A 21,744-nucleotide genomic window follows, 5' to 3' on the forward strand; every position below is an offset into this window, starting at 1 on the left:
ATCTTGGTCAAAGCACTGTGCCTCATGTGTACTCAAGTGATAAATAAGTGCTTGGCAGGACTACAAATATCGCTGGTATTTGTAGGCCTGCTAAGCACCATATTAATCTGCTCCGATTTTGTAGACACATCGCAGATATTTGTACACCAATTCAAGCTATGTTGTGTTTTTTGAAAAAGTTCACATCATTATACAATGATTCCATTGGGCCTTGAGATTCCGCTACCAATTTAATGAAAGAAGGCAACTTGACATCTTAGGGTCTCCACTTGTTGGGCTCCAAAGTGCTGGTGGGAAACACCAAGTCTTTGGTCTCAGCGGCCTTTGCCAGCATCATACGAGCTGTTGATCAGTGGACGAGAATGCAGACAGCACACCATGTCCTGGCCTGAAATGGGGAAGGGACACAACACAAGAGTGCCCCTAAAGGGACAGGCCCTGCACCCTAATGGAACACACAATGATGGAGTGGCCTTACACAGCCTCTGCCTGTGGTATGAATTTGGATAAAGCATACCGCATTCTCTTTCTGAAGCCGAAAATTGCAGAAATGCTGCTTTTGTCGGAAGTTTCGAAAGAAAAGGAGGGCCTTGGATCCAGAGCCAGAAAGTTGTTTGTGTTCCTGCCGCATTGGAATTCTGAACCATTTCAATAGGTAAAAACCCTTCCATCTGACCTTACCGTCATTAGAGGCAGGCAGTCTTCCAGGTTTTTTTTTCTCCATCAAATTGAAAGCCAGTGTCCTTGAATCATTTGCCAAACTTTCTATGCCTGGGTTTTATAAATGTTTTGCCTACCCAAGGTGATCGCAATGACCTCTTCAGTCGGAGCGTGGGCACTAGGTCAGAATAGCAACAAGCTGGATGAAATAAAATTATAATACTTCAAAAGCTTGACATAAGCAAGCTTTAGAGAACATTCTGAGGTAAAATACATATTTTAACCTGACCCAATAGAACGGGGCCTTATAGTTGTGGTTAACATAGACTCTAAAATATAAATGTCTTTCTCCACTTTAAACCGACCTAGTCCTTGTCTTGCCTTCACCACTGATAAATCCCGGTTTGATAGCTTTCGGTTTTATCCTTCAATTTTGGGCAGCCATGTACAAGCCTCCATATTCTCTTGCTAAATAACCCTTCCCCTTTTTTTCCATTCACTATATTTTATCGAAGTGGTGCCCTCTGTTTCTCTGAACCGTACTTTATAACACATGCATATGTTTTCTAGTTAACTAACTCATTAGAAAGCTAATTACTATCTGTGGCTGCTATACGTTTCTTTGTACACATAGGAAGAGGGAATTACGGTTTAATCACCACTTGTGAATTAGCTTTAAATTAAAGTTGACGTTGAATTGAATATAATTATATCACAAATTTTAAGCATGAAGTTGTATAAGAAGGAAAAAGAAAAACAACACAACAATCAAGGAAACAGATGTATGTATGTATATTTATATGAAGCGATTTGTGCTGGCATTTAGGGTGAAAATAGCAACATCAAGAGCTGACACTTGAGGATACGGGAGAAAGTCATTACTCCTTTTGATAGCAGATCAACATGACATCTATAAACCAATATCATATTAGACAAAGTCGTTGCTTCTAAAGATAACGGGAAATCCAACTTCAGGTAGTAGTAAGCAGCAGAAGTAGTGGTATTCCTGCGGTTGGATTTCAGTGTTCGCTGATCAATCATTTGGTTAACTGAAACAAGGAAGTGTTTCCAACTTAGTTAGATATTATCCCAAAGAGGGACTCACTCGTGAAGGGCAAAATGGAGGTTTCAAAGGACAATTTTAACATATGTATTCCTACTTTCTGCGGACACAGCGTTCTAGCTCGTCTTCTAACCGGCTGCGGGAAATGTTGAGTTTACCAGTGCTGGCCAAGTTTGTGTATGTAGACATTGGGTGAATCGTTAATCCAGGTTGGTATGGTAACTTCTTGTGTCAAATTAAACGTGTTTATTATTGTGTCCGTCATACTGAGGCTAATGTCTTTTACATTAACTTGATTTTCAAATGTATGATATGTTTTTTTCTGAAATGGCTGTCTGTGTGCCTGGATAAAAAGCTACAGACAGTATAGTATGTGGCCATACTATACCGTCCCTAGTTATTATGTCCATCTTTGTTAGTCGAACAGCATAATGTATCATCAGTGTGTATGATAGTATGTGCATGTGCAATTTATACGTGTGCACTATTTATTTCTGCACTGCCTTTGGCCCCTCCCCCCTTTTCTTATTTCCCTCGGTGCCTTGTCTGGTGTTGTATTTTTTGTTGGGTCCTGTTCTGGTTTTATGATGGCTTGCTTATGGGTGTCATTTTGTTTTCTTCCCTCTTCTCCCCCCCCCCAACCCCCACCACCTCCCTCCGCATCCTCCCCAAAATCCCCCCCCCCCCCCCCCCCCCCCCCCCCACTTCATTTATTCTTCTCAACATGCTTGCCACAACTACCCCCTCCTGCCACTCCCTCCCCCATCCTCCTCCCCCTCCTCCCCCACCTTCTCCTCCCTTCTCGTGTGTGCCTGCCCCGACTCCGCCTGTCCTTGTGTGCTCAGACTCCGCGCCCAGCACTGAACCCGCAGCACATGGTCGGTATCTCTTCCTTGTTCTTCCCCTCCTTTGATTCCTTTAATTGTTGATGTATTGTTATGTGTTTGTTTTCATTTCAATTGCTTTCTAGGGTCCTATTTGCTGCCGCATACCCGATCCTCCGTGGTGCACTTGTTTGTGACTTGTTTGTCCCTCAATGTCGAGTCAAGTGACCCTCTGGGTCATCGGTCATGTTCATATTTGTTGCCGAATGGGGGAGGGTTCTCTGTCGTGGTGGACTGTCTGTCCTGGATGTTTGATCAAATGTGCGACCCGGTGCGGTTTTGATCTCTTTTCCCATACAAATTGTGTTGCTGTGGGTTATCAGGGCCTGTTTTCCTAAGTGTTCCCTAGCAGAGCGTAAAATGGCGAAGAGTTGGATACACCATACCAATTGGCATCAGTGATACTTGTAAAAGCTAATGAAACTCTTGAACCCACTCTTTAAGGGCTCTATGAATTTATTATATGATGTTTTATGAACTGGGAAATTGTCCCCATCATGTCTTAAAATGGGGGCTCTCAGCGTTGTCAGACATGAGTGGTAAATCATTCCTAGCCGTCAATTGATATTGGTGACGTTCAACAGCCACCCTGCTCGGTGTGGATATCTTGTTCACATTTACTGGTGAATGTTGCTCTATAATTTATCTTGCAGATACATCTGATGAAAATTGATTTTCAGAGAAATTATTTCATGACTGAGAGAGTAATGTTTAAGCAGTGGCAGAGTGCAGACATTGGGGTTCAAACCCAGAGCCTTTAGGTGGCAAGTAGATCACCCTTACCTCTCGTCTATCCGGATTTTTGGCTTTCAACCTTGCATTGTTGAAAAGGACTATGATTATATATATATATATTATTATTATTATTATTATTATATATTTTTTTTAAGTTGTTGGTATTGTTTATGTTTGTGGTATTGATTACATAGAAAAAAATAACACTATTTCAATTACAACGGGATGTTCGGCCTCAAGAAAACAATTCATGTGGTTTTGTTTGTTGAAACAAAACCACATGAGTTTTTGAGGCCAAACATCAGGTTTACTAGAACAAATCGACATGACGTCAATTCGTTAACTGTGTCAAAGTCGGGATGCATGTACATTTCAGCAGTTCATTTCTGCAGTACACGCCGTGTCATGAAGATGGGGTTGGTTGGTAGTGGAGCTGCAGAGCTGTATGTGCTTGTACTGCCTTACCACCAACATATTTCAATATTTGTCTCTGTTTGCACTGCGTCATTAACGGCAGAAGACATCCGGACGAAGATTCAATTTTTGACTTTAACTTAACTCACTTCATTAAGCCCAAAGTGCTTGAGTCGAGAAAGTAGGAGTGAATTTGGGGCTTGAGATCCTACCAATCATCTTCTTCTAGCGAGCTGTTAAGAAACCTTGATAAAAATAACCCTGAGATTGTAATTTACATTTGCTGCATCAGTGTGGACACGTTCGGAGAAGTGTAACATGTGTGTTGCACAAGTGTTATATGGACGGTTCCTGCTCAGCGGATAGTGTGACAAAGAACTCATTATAACCGGGATGGAAGTTGTCGACAGAAAAAGCCTACATCGACATATTGCAAAAAGAGGTGTTGATTAAGGTGTAATAAATGAGGCGTGAAAATGTGGATTTTACTTTGCATATACAATACATACAGATAAAACATATGTCCACATCGCTATAATATATTTGAGGCAGCTGACTGTATCACACCATATATTGCGGTCAGCCTTGAACATTTGTGGGGGTTTTCCTGCAGTTTCTGTCATTGAGGACATGCACTTAAATAGTAGCTTTGATTTGTAACATGAACACAAAATGTCAGGATCCAACAGCGTTAGCCTGGGTTTATCCTGGGTTTAGTCTCAGCCTTCTATTAACAACTCTGCAACCATATGACTTAGAGGACTTCTAACACATGATGATTGGGTCCCCAATACCGATGTTGTGCATCACTTACATGACCATTCCAGGATTGGGTCATTTCTGGAGTATGATTCAGTTTGGAGTGAATGTTTATAGTATTCCTAGCTTCAGGCTACCTGAAGTCGTGCTCTTTACAAATATTTGCACAAATGCTGCACAGGATGCCTTAGGAAGGCATTCTAATTATTGCCAAGGATGGCCAGGTATTTACTCTGCATTAAAATATCACTTGTCTTCTGCAATGTCCTCCCCAAAGCCAGAGATTTGTCACTGTGGAGCAACAGTGCTGCCGTATTATATGTGGTGTAAACACGGGGGGGAGGGGGACTTCAGCAAGACGCAAGTCATTATGAATGTCATTAAGGGAATGCAGTGTAGATCACAACCACATTATGGATTCACCTGAGAGAGTCTCTGGTGTACGTTCATGCCTACACTTTGGCCCCTATTCATTGCCTTTCGTTTCGACAATTTGTCCACAATCGCTGGCTGCGGTTCTCTCCCATGTTCAGCTTGATTGGATGCCCTTGATGTCAAAACACTTCATGCAGAGACCCAACATGGTCGATGGGGACGTGTTTCCCTACAAAACAACAACGGGATATTGAGGAATTTAACATTTAAAAAACAATGTAATGCAGGAATAAAATTGTAGGCATTATTTCCCATGCCTGTAAAACTAGCCATTGCCCTTATTTATTAAACAAAGACCAAGTTCGTACCAGGTTCTTCATCTTCTCTGGCTCTGAGATTCTGAGCAAAGCGTCTTTTAAGAAGATATCGCCATGGCGACGGCTTTCTCCTGTGTTGAAACAAGCCATGCTTGGGTCAATTCATTAGTATTAGATATACCGTATTGTTAAGCTGTTAGCAGAAAAAGGGGAAATAAGGGGAAATGTGACACCCCAAATGCGCATAAAAGTTATATGTAGGTTTTGAGAGGCATGGATCCCACACTTTCTTACTTATTTTTGTAGAACTGCCTATTTCTTCCCACATCCATTCTATCTCTCCCTCTCTCCCCCCCCCCCCCCCCACACATTCCCAAAATGAAAGGGCATGTTGGTGGAAGATGTCAGTTGCATGAGCTGATGGCTAGCTGTAGCTGCTAATTCCCTGTCTGGAGAGGTGAACAAGCCCGGGAACGAAAGGACACACCTGCCAACGTGGCTGTCGGCATGTGTCTGAAAGTGGACGGATAATTGAGCCGGGCCCGAAGACCTCATACTGAAGGAATGTAGGAGGATAAAAGCCACTTTGTATAAAGCAGCCGGCCTGGAAGTGTGTCTGTTTTCCCAGGGAGGCAAAACAAAATTTTTAAAGGACAGCCCCCCCGGACCCCCCCTTAATCCAATGACTGTGATGACAGCATTTTATGTATATTTTATGGAAACGAAAATGTGAAGGCACTCAGTAGAAATATGAAAGAAACAACTTTGTTAGTTACCTTAAGGCATAAGTGCCTGGCAATCAATGTGCTAATAATGTATTTTGCAATTCAACTCAGCACTTAGCTGAGTCTGTGCAGAAAGGCTTTCTGAGGGATTGGAGTATTAGTGTAGCAATGAGCAAAGACTATTTATGTCTGCATTTTATTTGTCATTTGCCCAGCAGTAGCGTGAGGGCGTGTGTGTGTCCCAAATACATATTTGGGATAGGTGTGTGTGTGTGTTTCTCCTTCTAGAGTGTTGGCTGTCTTCACTTGGGGCTTGTGTTTGGGAGGGTTTTCAGTGTGAAACACAAATTGGGCCGTTTTGCTTCCTGGTTGTCCAGGATTTGTTAGGGAAACAGAAAATGAGCATGTGGGCCTCAACGCCCATTGTGTATGCCTTCCTTAAAGGGTGCTTAAAGCGGTGTATGTTTAAAAATAACAACACATTTTTTAAGAAAATACTCAAATCGTCCCACTGCGATCTGTGCAGCGTATATATGGCACTAGCCAATGGGTTAACAATTTGCATGACAGAACAGTCTGCACACGGCTCTGTCTACTGAAACGAAGAGCATTTGTTTTTGGCTCCAGTCTTGATTTAACAAACACTAGTTAATTCTGTCTGCACTACAACCAGCACCAGCACCAGGACCTGACCTCAGCCCCCCTTCGCCCCTCGTAACTCAGCACATCTCAGCGGCCCTGAGCAGGCCGCCATGGTTACCGGCTGGCACTCGCGTGCTGCCGGGCTCCGGGCGGCCAGTATAATCACTGCCGCTGTAATCACCTCGCCCACCCCTTTCTAATTGGAAATCCTCCTACTGCATTATCATTCTCCTCACCGGAATACTCAAACACTCTCTCTCGCGCGCGCACACACACACACACACACACACACACACACACACACACACACACACACACACACACACACACACACACACACACACACACACACACACACACACACACACACACACACACACACACACACACACACACGCGCACACACACACACACAGACACACACACACACACACACACACACCCGTATACATATACATACACACACGCACACACACCCGTATGCATATACATACACACACGCACACACACACACGCACACAGGCACACATACACACACACAAATATATATATATATATATATATATATATATATACATACACACACACACGCACACGCACAAAGATCTTTCCACATGCATGCACATGTGTGTGTGCATGTGGAAAGATCTTTGTGTGTGCGTGTGTTTGTGTGTGTGTCTGCAGTCTGCACACACACACACACACATAGAGTATATACACAAATATACACACACACAAACACACACACACACACAGAGGAGGCTTCCAACTTGGTGACACAGCACGCGCCAAATGCTGCCTCCCAAAGCCTCTGTCCATTCTGTCCAGTCCCCCCCCCCCCTCCTGTGACTGTGGGTCAGACTCTGGCAGAGACAGTGGAGGTAAATTATTTGGCAAGGATGATGCATGAAGCCATTATCAGGGATTTGTCATTGGTCCAGTGGAATGAGGACGCTCCCAGCAAAGGGATGGCTGGGGGCGGAGGGGGGAGTGGAATCCTATTGCACATTTCAGGGTGGTAGTTAGGACCATTCCTGAGTGTTTGTAATTACACAATTATTCATCCAAATAGTACCGACGTAATGCCTGTGTACACGCTTCATCTAGCAGAGCGCATTCATAGCAATACACGAGGTAGAGGCAATTAAATATAAAGCAATGCCTTTACAAAAATAGCATAAATAAATAAAAGCAAAAAATGTTGATGTCACAAGTTAACTTGCCTTTAAGATGTGTACATTAAAATATGAAAACGGACGCAATTCTGCCAGGCAACTTGGCTCGGCTAACTCCTTTAAAGCCAGAGTCTTTCAACACACGCACGCACACACACACACACACACACACACACACACACACACACACACACACACACTCACACAGCAGAAGTCTTTAAGTAGGGCACTATTCACCCAAGTCTTCTGTGTCTCTTTTCATTGTTTCCTCTTCAAATGTGCAGATATTAGGCAGTGCATTCGACAGGGGTTTCTGCCGGTGACATGTAGCGCAGCAAAGTCCCCCCCCTCATTTAATCTGCCCTTGAATTACAGTTACCACTTTATCTACCATCCCTGGGGAAATTAGGCATGCTGGTTTGTCAAGATTGGCCCCAATCGTTGTCTTCCCACCACTTGGTGGTGGGTGATCGTAGCAGGGCTGACTTCCTTGGCTCTATGATGAATATATTTATATATATATGTGTGTGTGTATTGTTGTAATGCTGCCATTGCAAGGCACACTGTCAGGAAGGCTGAAAAACAGACTGAAACGCCTCAATGCTGAGACTATGGGCCCTATCTTGCATCCGGCGCAAGTGACTTAGTCACTGGCGCATGTGTCGTTGCTAGTTTACAACTGGCGCAGAGCGTTCTTTTCCCACCACCGCCACTCGCCGGTAAATTAGGGATTGATCATGCGCCCCAAGGGGCGGTTCGGCGGAAGGAGGAGGCGTGTTCTGGCGCAAACGGTATTTTGCCGTTTCTGAATACCATTGCGCTACTGACCAGGAAATACCTGGTTTAAAGTCAGTGGCGCGTTGTTCAGATGCTATTTTAAGGGCGCATGCATACATGCGCATGCGATGCATACGGATTGCTTGTGCACCTCGCACATACACTTTGCTTCTCCCATCTACCTAGCCGCACATTCTTGGTAAATTATTTGGGAAAGAACAGCTGATGCAGCGGTAATAAGTTATACTTTTAAATCAATGCATCTGCAAACACCGTACAGCAAACACATATTTTCTTGACAGAGACATCGTTTAGGCCTACATGCCCATAACTTTTAGGATTGATGAGTAATTGATCGTGAAAAACATTGTTTTACCGCGAGTGAGTGTTAGAAAGAATGAATGAATGCGGGCGCGCGTGTGTGCTCTGTTTAAACACACTCAAACTAAACACGTAACGCATAATACAATCAATGGCAATGTCTATTACCGCTGGGACACATGCATATTAGGATAGCATACAATACTGATAAGAAACAATGTTTATAATGTATTGCGTATATCATTAAATAGAACCACAGTTACCGCATATCATATGTTATATCATATACGTTCTATATCGTTGCCGAAATTTATTTGAGGACTCAGTATTTCTGAAGTTGTGGAAGAAAACCCCTTATTCCATGTGTGAATTAGGCCATATTATTTGGCAATAAACTGAGCCATTTGCAGTTTGAAATTCATGTGCATTTGTCTCATCGGAGACTGCAGACGCGCTGTCAAAATATCAACTCGTCCGATTCAAATGCGCTCATGGGTCTTAAAGGGGATGGGAGCTGGCACTCTCATTGGTTTGTTGGACGTTACGCCCAAACCACACCTACGGGTGACTAGGCTGCTTCAGACCAACCCTTTTGACACTTGCGCCGCGACGCAAGTGTCATTTATCCGCCTGTAAAATAGCGATAGCGCCGTAGAACCGCCCACAAAGCTACTTGCGCTTGGCGCTTCTCACTTGCGTTTCAGACCGTTAAAATAGGGCCCTATGGCTTTAAAGGGGACAGGATACCTCGGAAAGTCTCACTTTTAATTAAGTCAATAGCTAGGGAAACCTCGTATGGCCTCGCTCCCTATTGGTTGTTTTCCAGCTTTTCAGCATTCCTGTCGCAAACATATTATTAAGAAGGGGATGTAAACATGCTTCTATCCACCAAGGGCTTGAGTCACAACTGGTTACGCAATTTTCCTTGGCAGTGTGACGTGGTTGTTTTGTGGAGCAAGACAAAAAAAGGAAAAAGACAAGTGATAGCACACTCACGGTCCACCTCCCCTAGACCCTGTTATAAAACAGGTATCCCGCTTAGTTTGTCAGGCAGCCTTTTAGTAAATATTCCACAGACAGCTCGCTGGGAGCAGCCAGCGAAGGGGCGGCCAGGGCCAACAGGGGGGTGATAATCACGCATGAGAGGAGGAAAGACACCCTGGAGAAGTTACAGCAACCGCAATGGTCCCTCTTCCCCGGCCCCCACCCCCTCTCTCCCTTTCTCTCTGGTTATTCTCTCCTATTATTTTTTTTGTCCTTCTCCAAACCACAATCCCCCATTAACAGGACTGATGGGCGTCGCGGCACTCGCGGCACCGTCATGTGGCCTGGGAGCCATTGGGAGTCCTCGTTGTGTTAGGATAAGTCACTCCGGAGACCACTAAAAGCCATTATTAGAAGGTGTTTATCGAGCTAGCTGTGGCCTAGATACAGCTTAAACATCCAGAGTACAGTTAAGCCCATAATTATATTACATTTTAGATGAAAACTAGCCATGATTGGATGAATGATGAATAGCACCCACGGAGGAAAATAGAAATCAGGGAGCCCGGGGGATGGCGAGCGATGGGATATTTGCTTTTGTGTGCCAGATGTCGGTGTAAATCATCCGCCATTTGATTATGGCTGCCATACGCGCTTAAGTGGGGAATGCATTATACACCATTACCTGTTGTCTAAGAAACACATCTGTCACATTTTTGTTTCCCAAATTTGAATATTTTAGTAATTCCCAGGGAACGTCCCCTCTACCTAGAAATAAAAAGCTGTTTCAGAGACATATTTGTATTAAAGGGCCACTGATTGGCTGTCCTTCTCCCAATAGCCTCAGCCACCAGGGACTGGTGTCTCATGTTTCAGGAAGTATTTTTCCCTCTTTTCAGCACTTAGTTCTATCTACTCTGTTCTATCCCCCCCTACCACCACCACCGCCATACAGAATAAAAGTGCTGATTTTAAACTGCAGACAGAGCAGCTTTTCTGACTTGTTTGTTTGCGGTGCAATTAAATGGATATGTTGACATTTATCAATGAGGCTTTGCACTAGCTTAACGGGGGCCTCGTAGTGCAGTCGGCACCATGTTTGGTTTGGGGAGAGAGAGAGAGAGAGGTAGGGAGGGAAGCGTAAGGCAGAAAGGTGGTTTGAAATGTTTGTGGTGCCCTCTAGTGGTAAGAGAGTATTGAGTGGCGCTTGAGCGTTAACCAACCTGCTCCAGAGATAGTGATCCAGATGAAAGTCAGAGTAATGTGATGCTCTTCACCTGAGGTTTATCCTCCTTTGAGTGCTTTTTAGCATTGTGTTTTATTATTTCAATCATATCGTGTTTTAAAGCTCTGAAGCACACTCAGAGATCTCCAAGCAGATGGTCCTAAAACATGGATCTGAAAAACCAAGGTTTGAATTACCTTTTCTCCTCCTCAAAAGATATTCCCCATTCTTCACTTATTTAATTCTTTAATACTTAAGTTAAACAGAGACCTGCTCGCATTGACAATTTCTCAAAGTTAATTAATGTAAAAATCTGAAGACGTAGATCATGGTTTCTCAACGGGGTTAGGTACCGCCCCCTGGGGGGCGTTCGCACAACCTGAAGGACAGTGCTGTTAGCCAATCAGAGGTGAGACATTTGCGTGTCATGAATAATCATTGTTAATATTATTTTCACCAAAACCGACTCAAAGGGCATTCATTGCTATGAGTGACCACCGCAAAATCAATGAAAAACGATGCAATGACACCTCTAAGCAATATAACATGAGTGTGAGTGGGGTTGTTAATTTATTTCATTAAGCCGTTAAAGTATATAGTTTAAAAACTGGAACTGAATTGTGTCCCACCTTTTATCACTATCGAACACACACACAAACGCCCAGGCACGGTGCACACTCACCCATACCCAATGAGCTGACCGGGTTAGCTGCATCCTGTTCCCCACGGTGCCGTGGGTGTGGCGGACGCCTCCGGGCCACCGTAGCAGGGGAGCCTCCTTGCATTAAGAATCAGGCTGTGGTGGTGGTGCCGCATCCTCTGGTTCTGATTGGCCCGCTATCTCCCGGCGCCGCCGTGGCAATCACTAACGCTTCATTAGCAGATTAGGAAGATCCTATTAGCAGATCTCTGTCTGGTATCAGGGCCCCTGTCAGCACGTCCTTTTGAAATGAGATACTCAGGTGTGCGCCACTTACGGCTGGCAAACCTCCCCTCCCGTCCCTTCCTCCCCAGCTCCGCCAAACTGATTGCACTTGATTAACTGTTGTGTGTTTTGTTTAGCCCTGTGGACACCTTGTTTGGCTCTAGTCTGTCAGGGATGATGTTTTTTTATTGGCCGGATGAAAAAAGGAGGCAGGTTGATGCTGAGGGGGATACAAGCCTAATTTGTAGTTTTGAATATATATATTTAAAACAATATATATATATATTTATATTTGTATATATCTTTATATCTTATAAAGTTATACATATATATATATATATATATAAAGTCACTTTCAATGCACCAATACCAGCAGGAGTAGGCCACCCATGACTTGCACAAAAACAAGCTTGTTTAAACAAACAATTGTTTTGTGAAACACATCTCTGAATGGCTTGAAGTTTTCGGGGGTATTTTTATAAATATGGGTTTGTTTGGTTGTTTTGGCACACATTGAAATGAACAGCTTTGCTTCAACGCCCAGTTTTTCACCAACGGTCCGTATTATTCAGTTTGCTGCGTGTCCACTATATCAGAACGGACTCAATCGCCCGTAATACAAGGTTGAACCCAAACGAAAACCAAGGGAAATGCAAGACCCTGGTCTGTTTTCTGCTGTGTTCTATTGTTGTTGTTCCCCCTGTGGTACGGCGCTCACAGGCGCTGCACCGCACAACGCCAGTGTAGGCTTTGACCTCAGACGCCAGGCCTTGTGAGGCTCACGCAGGCCCCGGCCCTCACCACATGTAGTTCCACGGTTACCCGACGGAAGCGCTTGAGCATAAGAGGAACATAACCACAGAAGGCAGCCACATAAGGACATATTTGGTTGTTTGGTCACGGGTTATGGCTTATGAGCGCAGAGCTGTTTACCTTGAAGAAGGAGAGAGAGGGATGTTGGTGGGGAGAGGATGGAGAGAAACCCTTTGGATCTGCAGACTTCCATTTGTTCGCAGGAGGAGCAGCGTACACACAGTCGGTGGTTACATTCCCATTTCTGCCATCGCTAGCTGTGGGTTTATCCAAAGTGTGTGTGCAAAGTGGACCCTGTTTGACTTGTCCTCCAGAAAGTGTAGGTACAAACTATGATCCTTCTTCGTTTTAGTGTACTACATTTAGCTACAAGTAGACTCATTAGATGTGGTCCACGTTGTTTTGTCAACCACTGCACAAATGTCACAAGGCGTTTCAAACACCTCTGGCCGGGCAGCATTTGCAAGTTGGCCCCACTGTGTCACCGGAACCCTTTGCCAAGATCGTCCCCCCCTCAGAGCCGGTCGTAAACAAACCCACGGTCAGGCGGCTCAGGGCAGTGTATTTACTTGTGACTTTCAAAGCGCGACGAGATGATGTGTGTGTAATTACATCACGAGCAGCGTCCGATTGAAAGCACCTGCTCCCGGTCCGCTCGGCACACCTTTCCTTAGAACAGGATTTGTTTTGGCATTTGCCCGTATTTTCCCACTGGTTTAATTTCCCCCCGCGCGGATCAATGTTGCTCCGGAGCCAAAGGCAGCAGGCCGGGCGCATTGCTGGCCTGTTCATTCAACACGCGGGCGGGCCGCAATCCAGCCGCCCGCTCGGACGGAGCTTCTGAGAAAAATGCAATTACATCAATCGCCTCCACCCCTGATAGGCAAAACAATGACCCTGTGCAATGGTGAGACGGAGTAGTAGTGTGAGGTAACGGGAATGGATATAACAGGTTGACAGAGTAATTGGTCATTCGTGAAGCCAAGCCCCGCCGCATACAAATCGGTGTGTTCTAATGGTATCGGGGGGCTGCCGCAGGCCTCCAGGGGTCTTACCACTCATCTGTCCCCCTCTTGGCTTACTCATCGCACCGCCCTTTCAGACGGAAAGCCGTCTGCGGGGCGCGCCCAAATGCCTGACCCCGGGGTCTTTTGTCGTGTGTTTTTGAGATTTAATTCTGATGGGTGGGCGGGATTGCATGGCGCAGTGTATTTAAAAGTCGTGATTGAGAAGCACCAGGCCTCAACCCAAAGCCTCATTGTGGCGTGCTTGGATGTCATCAGCACATACTGTAAGTCAACGGTTTAGCGGAAGCCTATCGTCACAAACAACATCCCTGGATAAATCGGGCTAAGGGAAGAGGCTAATACACTGCCTGGGAAGCCTGTGAAGAGACAGATCTGCTCCGGAGAGACACTGGTGTGTGTTTCTGTACTCTAACTCACTGGCTTGTTGTTTTGCCATCGTGTTTTCCCTGCTTAGCATTGACTGTACTTCCTCCCAAATATTTTCCAACAATGTCTCACTGGTATAAGTGAGTATTTTAAGCATTTCAATCTTTTGGGAATGGTTATCAGCAAATCTGTATCACACACAGACACACACACAGACTCACACACTATAGTTACATATATTCTTGTATGTGTTAAATGGCTTGAGACAATAGGAGATGGTCAGTAAAGCTTCACAAAAAAAGGAGAGGAGACGGATCTTATTTCCAGGCCCGTCTCGGAACGCTGCGATCTCGGTGGACGGGCACGGCCCCGAGAATCCCCCGTTTCCATCGTAACAAGACGGCGTGTTAAACCACAACTTACGCCGTCTGACAAGAGCCAATTGGTAGGTAACAGGATCCCTGCACACTGTAATTGAATCTGCCTACTGGCGGGGGGAAAAGGGAAGACGCAGCATATCTAAAGTCAAAATAACCTATTAGATCTATCACATAATGTTTTGTCTGGCTCGGTCAGCCCCACCCATCAGTCCCTATTGCTTCCCTCTCAAGTGGAGTAATGGCAGAGCGGGTTTAGGGCGTGTAGGCAGGACGCAATGGTGGTTTTTAGACCTTTTTCTCCAGTCCTCTTCTAATCCCTTAATAAATAACTGCTGCATCCCTCGCTCTATCGTCTCCACGTTTCACAGGGAAATTCCCTCGTTGCCAATTTAGGGTGTGTAGAGACGACGGGCACAGGTGATCGAAACATGTTAGCCGTGATGGATGAAGTCGGACGGGCGACATGAAAGGACTGCACAACGCCGGCTGCTTGTTTGCACCGGTGTTCCCACAGTGTTCACTACTTAATACTTGTTTAGACATTCGGACACCCAAGTGAGGTCGAGTAGAGATGGGGATCAGTGAGTGACTCAATTAAAACTAAAAGCACTGTTATAAGTACTCATTTTGGGTCAAGTACCTACAGGTGAGTACTCGGTACTCTATCTGAAAAATGGTGCATTCTGCATCTCTTAATCAAACAAATATAAGTGCATTGATCAAATGGAATCCGATCGCATTGATTTTCCAACAAATCGCACCTAATTGTCTCAAACCATAAGTATCGTGTCTCCATTGTGTCAGAGGCCTTGTATCGAGATGCAGACGGTACCATGCTCATCAGGAGAGAGGCACTTCCCCAGCGTTCACACATCAAATGTACATCTACTACTGCTGGAGAACAATTAGTAGAACAGTAAATAGGCTAGCTGGTAAGCGTCTACACACAGACACTTCTTCAATGCTTCCAATTTAGTTTGCTGGCACTGTGAGCTCTATCCACGGGAAAATTGGCTCCTCCTTTTTGCCGTGAAGGGCCAATCCCGTCCTCAAACGGCCATTCACTTTGGGTTGTCATGGATCCCTACACATAATCAATAGCTTTCACACATCATTATGGCCTGCAGCCCCCAGAGTTGGCTGTTGTGGTCCACGACCTGCTAAGCATGGATAAAAACATCTCTCTCTGCCTCCCAAAGAACTAAAGTAGTAAAATAAAGTTGCAGCCCATGTCTGTGTCCCAGCCCGGGCCCGTGGAAGTGTACTCCTGCCTGTTGTGATGGAGCTCTTTAATTGGGGTTCTTTCTTTTGGCGCAAAAAGAAACACAGCAATGAGTTGGACATGAACCGAGTTTGTTGGCTTGACGTCAATGTCTGTTTTAACCAAGAGGCATGTGTAAATGTGGCTGACCTTTGCAAACGATGTTCACGCAAACGGAGATGCATGAACCTTTCCATATTACGTTTCCATTATACGTCTCAATCGCACAATATCCAAGTTCAGCTCGAGATAGTCTGGACGCTTCAGGGTTTCTAGTTCAGTTTTGCGGCTTCGGCAACCAGAATCAAATGTCATCCATCGTTCAGCACTCTGTGGTGACACGCCCGTGCCTTGTTTTGTGCCCTCCAGATTCCAGAGCTGGCGAGGGATCTCCGAGAACGGTGGACCACGCCGTGATCGGCGGCGTGGTGGCGGTGGTGGTGTTCGCCATGCTCTGTCTACTCATCGTGCTCGGACGCTACTTTGCGAGACACAAAGGTAAAGACTTCTTTGTCTTTCTATTCCTTTCTCTGTCGTTTATCCAAAGCGCCTGACAGTGTATTGTTGTTGTATTGATTGGTGTTGTTGATGAGCAGGTAAGGGTTAAGGCCTGCGTCTTGGATGACGACAGGATGCGGATATTGGGGATCCCATCCGGGTCTCTGGGTAGCATCTTAACCAACAGCCTCTCCTGCTGGTTTCAACTAACTGCTGCTGTAGTTTAAGTTGTGGATACCTTTTGGATCTTTTTCGTGGAAATAATGATTGACTTTGCTATGCCGTCCAGGGCAATAGAAATTCAAATGCTCCTGTCAGTTTTCATGCGACACTGAACTGCAGAGAGGGTTTTTCACTGTCACGCTTTTATTTTTAGAGTGTGACAGTCACTCCCGGTGGCCCTCCCTCTCCCGTCAGCACCTCATCTCTCAAAGAACACATTCTGTCCACATTAGGACTTGAAGTTGATTGCTACTCTCGATCCCTCATTCCACCCCGGCAAGGTTAATGTGAAGGTGGAACCGCCGTGGCCCAGCTCACACTGAGGGCCCCGTCGCAGGGAAAGGATTTAGCGCGCCGCAATCTCCACCGCGCCACTGACGGCAACGGAAATAACGAGAATTTTGAATCTTGTCGGGAACGAGGCGCCCCGTCTTGAGATTAGTGTCGATTGCCACGCGGCGCCGGATTTGCATAATTACGGCGATGCCGCTTCCGTAAGGCCGCGTTTAATCCTCTGCATTGTATCGGCCTAGCCTATCGTTCCCTCGTTGACCTTACACTCTTATCCCCCCCCCCCCTGCCAACAGGTACCTACTTCACACACGAGGCCAAGGGCGCGGACGACGCCGCGGACGCTGACACGGCCATCATCAATGCCGAGGGCGGCCACACCAACTCGGACGAGAAGAAGGAGTACTACATCTAGAGGAGGGCCCCTTCTCGCCCGACGGCGGCCCTGCCCGGGCCCTTGGTGGGACCCGGGCGAAGGGTGCTAGGGGGGCGAGGTGGGCGGTGGGTGGGTCGGGGAGGTGGAGGGGAGGGGAGGTCAGGTAGGTGGGTGGGCCTGGTGAGGTTTAGAGTTTGGATTTGGAGAGAGTTAGGGACGATCTTTGATGGTTGTTGTTTTGTTTTGTTTTATGAAGTATTTTTATGTTCTTTTCGTTTTTTATTCATTGTTTAATCTTTTTGGGGCCTGGGTGGGGGGGGGGGGGTGTTGGAGGAGGTGAGGAAGGGAGGAATTTTTTAGAGGGAAGGTTTTAAGACGTGTTTAGACTAGTATGCGACTGTAGATGGAATGTTTTATGTGTTTCAACAAAAAAAGACAGTGGCATGACGGGCATGGAAATGGGTTACCGGGTTTTTGGGGTTATATTTGTTCACAGGTCTTTATTTTTTTTTACATTTGTTTGGGTATGCTGGAAGGTATCTGGGTGGAAGTGGGACGGTGTGTGTGTGCCAGACCTATCCAGCACAGAATCACTTTTAAAAGACCCTAACCATTTGACACCTCCCTTAAAAACAAAAAAAATGGAAAAAAAAAGAAACTGCTGGTACGAATTTTTAGTTTCAACCATTTGCAGAAAATTCTGTGCCTTGTTCTAAATTTACTTTCTTTCTTTCCGTTTCTCTTCTTCTCGCCATATACTGGATTTGTGTTAAGCCTCATTAGCATCCCTCCCTTGTCATGTCTCCTCATCTCGGCTTCTGCTTTTACACTCTCTTCTGGCGGGTATCAAGCGTCTGTCTGCTGAAAGGGGGAAGGAGAAAAAGCCACAGCGACACACTGTAGAGGCTTCATACCCTCAGGAGAGGTGTCTGTACAAACGCTACCCCCAAACGTCACATGACTAAAGCTGGTGCGATCCCCCCTTCCTATGATGCTGTGATTAGTTCTAAGCCCCTTACTCCTGCCATGGTTTCACCCCCCCCCCCCTTCACTGTCACGCCATATCCTGTTCCTCATATCAACTGTGGAAATATTATCATACACTTTCTACAATTGTTTTATTTTTCCTTGTTGTTTTTCAAAGACTTTCCTACGTTCCAATCGTTTTAAATTAATATGGATCCTGAATATCTATATTTGGCCAAATAGGTTCCCAAGTGCGTTGTTAACTGTATTTATTTAAATCGAGTCAGTTTTATAATTCCAAATAACAAACACGGCTTACAGCTTCTTAGTGGTCCCTCCGTCAAGATACAAAGAAAAAAGAAAAAAAACGTATATTTGCCAACGTTTAGCGTTAAAATACTTAACTACGTACTTAAGCCTCGAGCTCATTCGCCACGAGCAACACCAGATTTGAAAGTGGTCCGAGCTCGGACCGACACGCAGAGAGGTGTGTGTCACAGGCCAAAGCCGCTGCACGGACCCCTTCGCCCCAACACCACCTTCAGCGGTCGGTGTGGTCCTGTGGTTCCCGACATTACATCAAAGTACTAATCCTGTACAGCAAAGTAGTTTGTGTTGTTGTGTTACTGGCACGTAAATCCTCCCCCCACCCCCCGAGACCCAATCACATGTCACGTATATACGATGCACACACACTTACCCATCAACGTGAGATATATCCCCCACCATCTTTCAAGGGAGCGCTTTGTGGGTTTTTGTTTATATCTTGCTTATTGTTGTGAGCTAATGAAACTAGTGAATTGGTTATGGCATAGCCTCCGTTGTAAGGATAAGGTAGCAGAGATTTTTTTTTGTGTCTACCTTATTTTACCTGGGTTTTTATCACGGCTTTGTTTACAGCATTTACTTTCAGAATTGTATTTGCGACGCTTGTATGCAAGTGATGTCCGATCGCGTCAAACACCCCGTCTCTCAGATGCATGTCGTACTGCGAGCACCCCCCCCGCCCCTCCCTCCCATTGTCTTATTTATCTGCTTCATGTATAACCTGCCAACACTCAAACAAGGAGCTGCTTCACAGGCCCCAGAGGGGAGTGGCGCCGGATGCCAAACTTGATCACACTTGTTTTGTTCCCCACCTCAGTCTTCTACACCAAACCCTAATGTGGGTCTCTGTACTGCGGCGGCAGCGCCTGCGTTTTCATTACCCGTCAACGTCGCCCGGCGTCTGACACAGCGAGTGGGAGGAGGAGGCGAAGGGGTTTGGAGGCGCCGTCTTTTGTGTTTTCTGTCTCTTTTACTTCGCACAAGGCACGAGAAGAAACGCTCCTCTTGATGTATCAGTACATTGGATCACAGTTTGGTACGTCAAAGGGCGTGGAGGCAACGCATCCAAATGGAGGTTCAGCTGTGTGGCGCATGAAGTTTGGGGAGAAAGGTTAGTTCTAAGGGGGCTTCCGCGGCGGACCTGAACTGCAAACGTCTCTGTTAGGAAGAAATGCTTGATTAATCCGCTTTCTAATGGCGTTTAGAAGGGAATGAATTTCCCCCGTTATATACTGTGACGGTCCCCGGGTTGGACTCTGAAGATGGAGGTTTTAGAAGCATGAGGAAAGAGGGACGTGTCACAACAGATGCTGTGTATACAAGGCTCCTTTGTACTGTTGTGTTGTTTGTGGCAGTTAGACGGGAGTTGGTTTTTATGGACATGCTGTTCACAAAGGATTCACCACTAGGTTTAACACTGTATGGTCATAGCATTGCTGGGCGTTTGGCTCTTTGTGTTGTGGAGACCGGGTGCTCGTGGGGGGGTTGGGTGGGGGTTGGGGGTCGGGGGGTCGGCCAGGCGGTGGGGTGTTTGTCGGGATAGGGACGAGGGTTAGACTGCATTGCGGTCAAGTGTTGGTAAAATTACATTTTTATTTTTGCTTTATTTAACCGAATCCTGGATGGGGTTCCACTTCCATCTGTTAGATTGTGAATGTGTTAAACAGTGAGCACTTTTTTTTTTCTTTAATTATAATTTTTTTGATTCAGTGATGTGTCACAGCTTCTATTCAAACAGCAAACAAGAGAAAGAGAGAGAGAGAGAGAGAGAGAGAGAGAGAGAGAGAGAGAGAGAGAGAGAGAGAGAGAGAGAGAGAGAGAGAGAGAGAGAGAGAGAGAGAGAAAGGGAGAGGGAGGGAGAGAGGGCCGTGAAAGAGAGTGTCTTCACCCTTGTGCGGCTGACGCAGTAATGACTTACTTTATACTCATAAAATATTTTTGTCGCTTAGGATACCTGGAGCTTCCATAAGTTTGATGTGAACTCCAAGACTCCTGTCCTTACACAGTACCACTCAAAATAATGATTCAACATAAAGGCAGGGAGAAGGCGGGGAGAAAGTGCATAACGATAATGAACAAATTCCAAAATGGTTCAATTCGTCATACTCATGACGAATACTCATACTCATGACGAATACGTCATACTCATATAAAAAAGTACTGAAATAAGAAATCTTTCACCATTGGTCTTCATGGGGGATTGTATTTTTTTTATAAACTCCAGCCCCAACCTTGAGATATATTAGACGTCGGTCTAACAGTGTGGGTCATAGTGTTATCCAGCCTTCATGATGGATTCCTTCAACACTGTCCTGTCTCAGGTTCATGCATTACCTTGACGTGACTTCATCTCAGGTAGAAATGCAAATAATTAGGGCCCCTACCTATTAATGTCATCCGTATATTAAGAACATTGAGTCAGCATCAACGCAGCAAAGCCCATCCCTTGCTCCCCTCCCTCCCTCCCACCACCACCAAAAAACAAAGTCTCAATTTGTGGTATATTTTGCATATGAGCTGTACATGTCCTCTGTAATTCTTTTCTTTTTCTTAAATATTTTGTGCACTGTATAAATCGTGTTAAGTATTGCTTTGTGTCAACATAGATCACAAATGGCGAATCTGCTTATTAGAGAAAAGTGGACTCAGAAACTCGTAGTGGCTGTACAACATGTCGACTTCACTGGCCTCGGCTTTTGGTTTCATACCTGAGATGTTTTGATGGTTTTTTCACTCATTGGTTTTAGATTGTTTTTTTGTCTCTTTGCTGTTCTTGGGAAAATGTTAATGTGTATCGATGGAGAAACAAAAGAGATTCACATTCCCATACACATTTTGTATTGGTTCATAAATAGACATTTTTACAAAACAATGAAGAGTTCTTGTCTTAATAAAAAAAGATATTAATGTTCAAAATACTTTGGTTGTGTTCTTCTTCACATTGTTTTCTCGCCATGAACCAAAGGTTGATTTTGGGGAATTATAAGTACTACCTCAAGTTTGGATGCTTACATTAAGTTTGCGGGTATAATATATATTTAAGGTACCAGTTGCATTGAAAGTATAGTTTTGTAACTTTAGGTTGAACAAAAGTCTGACGGCCCCGCATTCCTTCTCTAGCATTGGTCATGGGCTGTTACATACTCTTTGATGTGCGATATATCAGGGATTATGTAACACCTGAACCAGGACTAACCTAATCTCTCTGATTTATTAGAGAGCAGACTTTGGTGTG

The 21,744-nt window shown here is 45.2% G+C and overlaps 1 protein-coding gene across 1 annotated transcript in view; it reads left to right on the top strand.

Moving 5' to 3' along the window:
* Nucleotides 1-21,427, top strand: part of cadm1a (cell adhesion molecule 1a) — a 272,264-nt gene extending 250,837 nt beyond the window's left edge. The window contains 3 exon segments of the mRNA XM_030361356.1: nt 2,569-2,601; nt 16,199-16,327; nt 17,137-21,427. Of these exon segments, the coding sequence (XP_030217216.1) occupies nt 2,569-2,601; nt 16,199-16,327; nt 17,137-17,255 (281 nt within the window). The 3' untranslated portion in view covers nt 17,256-21,427.
* Nucleotides 21,428-21,744: the final 317 nt, after the last annotated feature.

The sequence above is a fragment of the Gadus morhua genome, chromosome 7, assembly GCF_902167405.1.
Source record: "Gadus morhua chromosome 7, gadMor3.0, whole genome shotgun sequence".
Lineage (NCBI taxonomy): Eukaryota > Metazoa > Chordata > Actinopteri > Gadiformes > Gadidae > Gadus > Gadus morhua.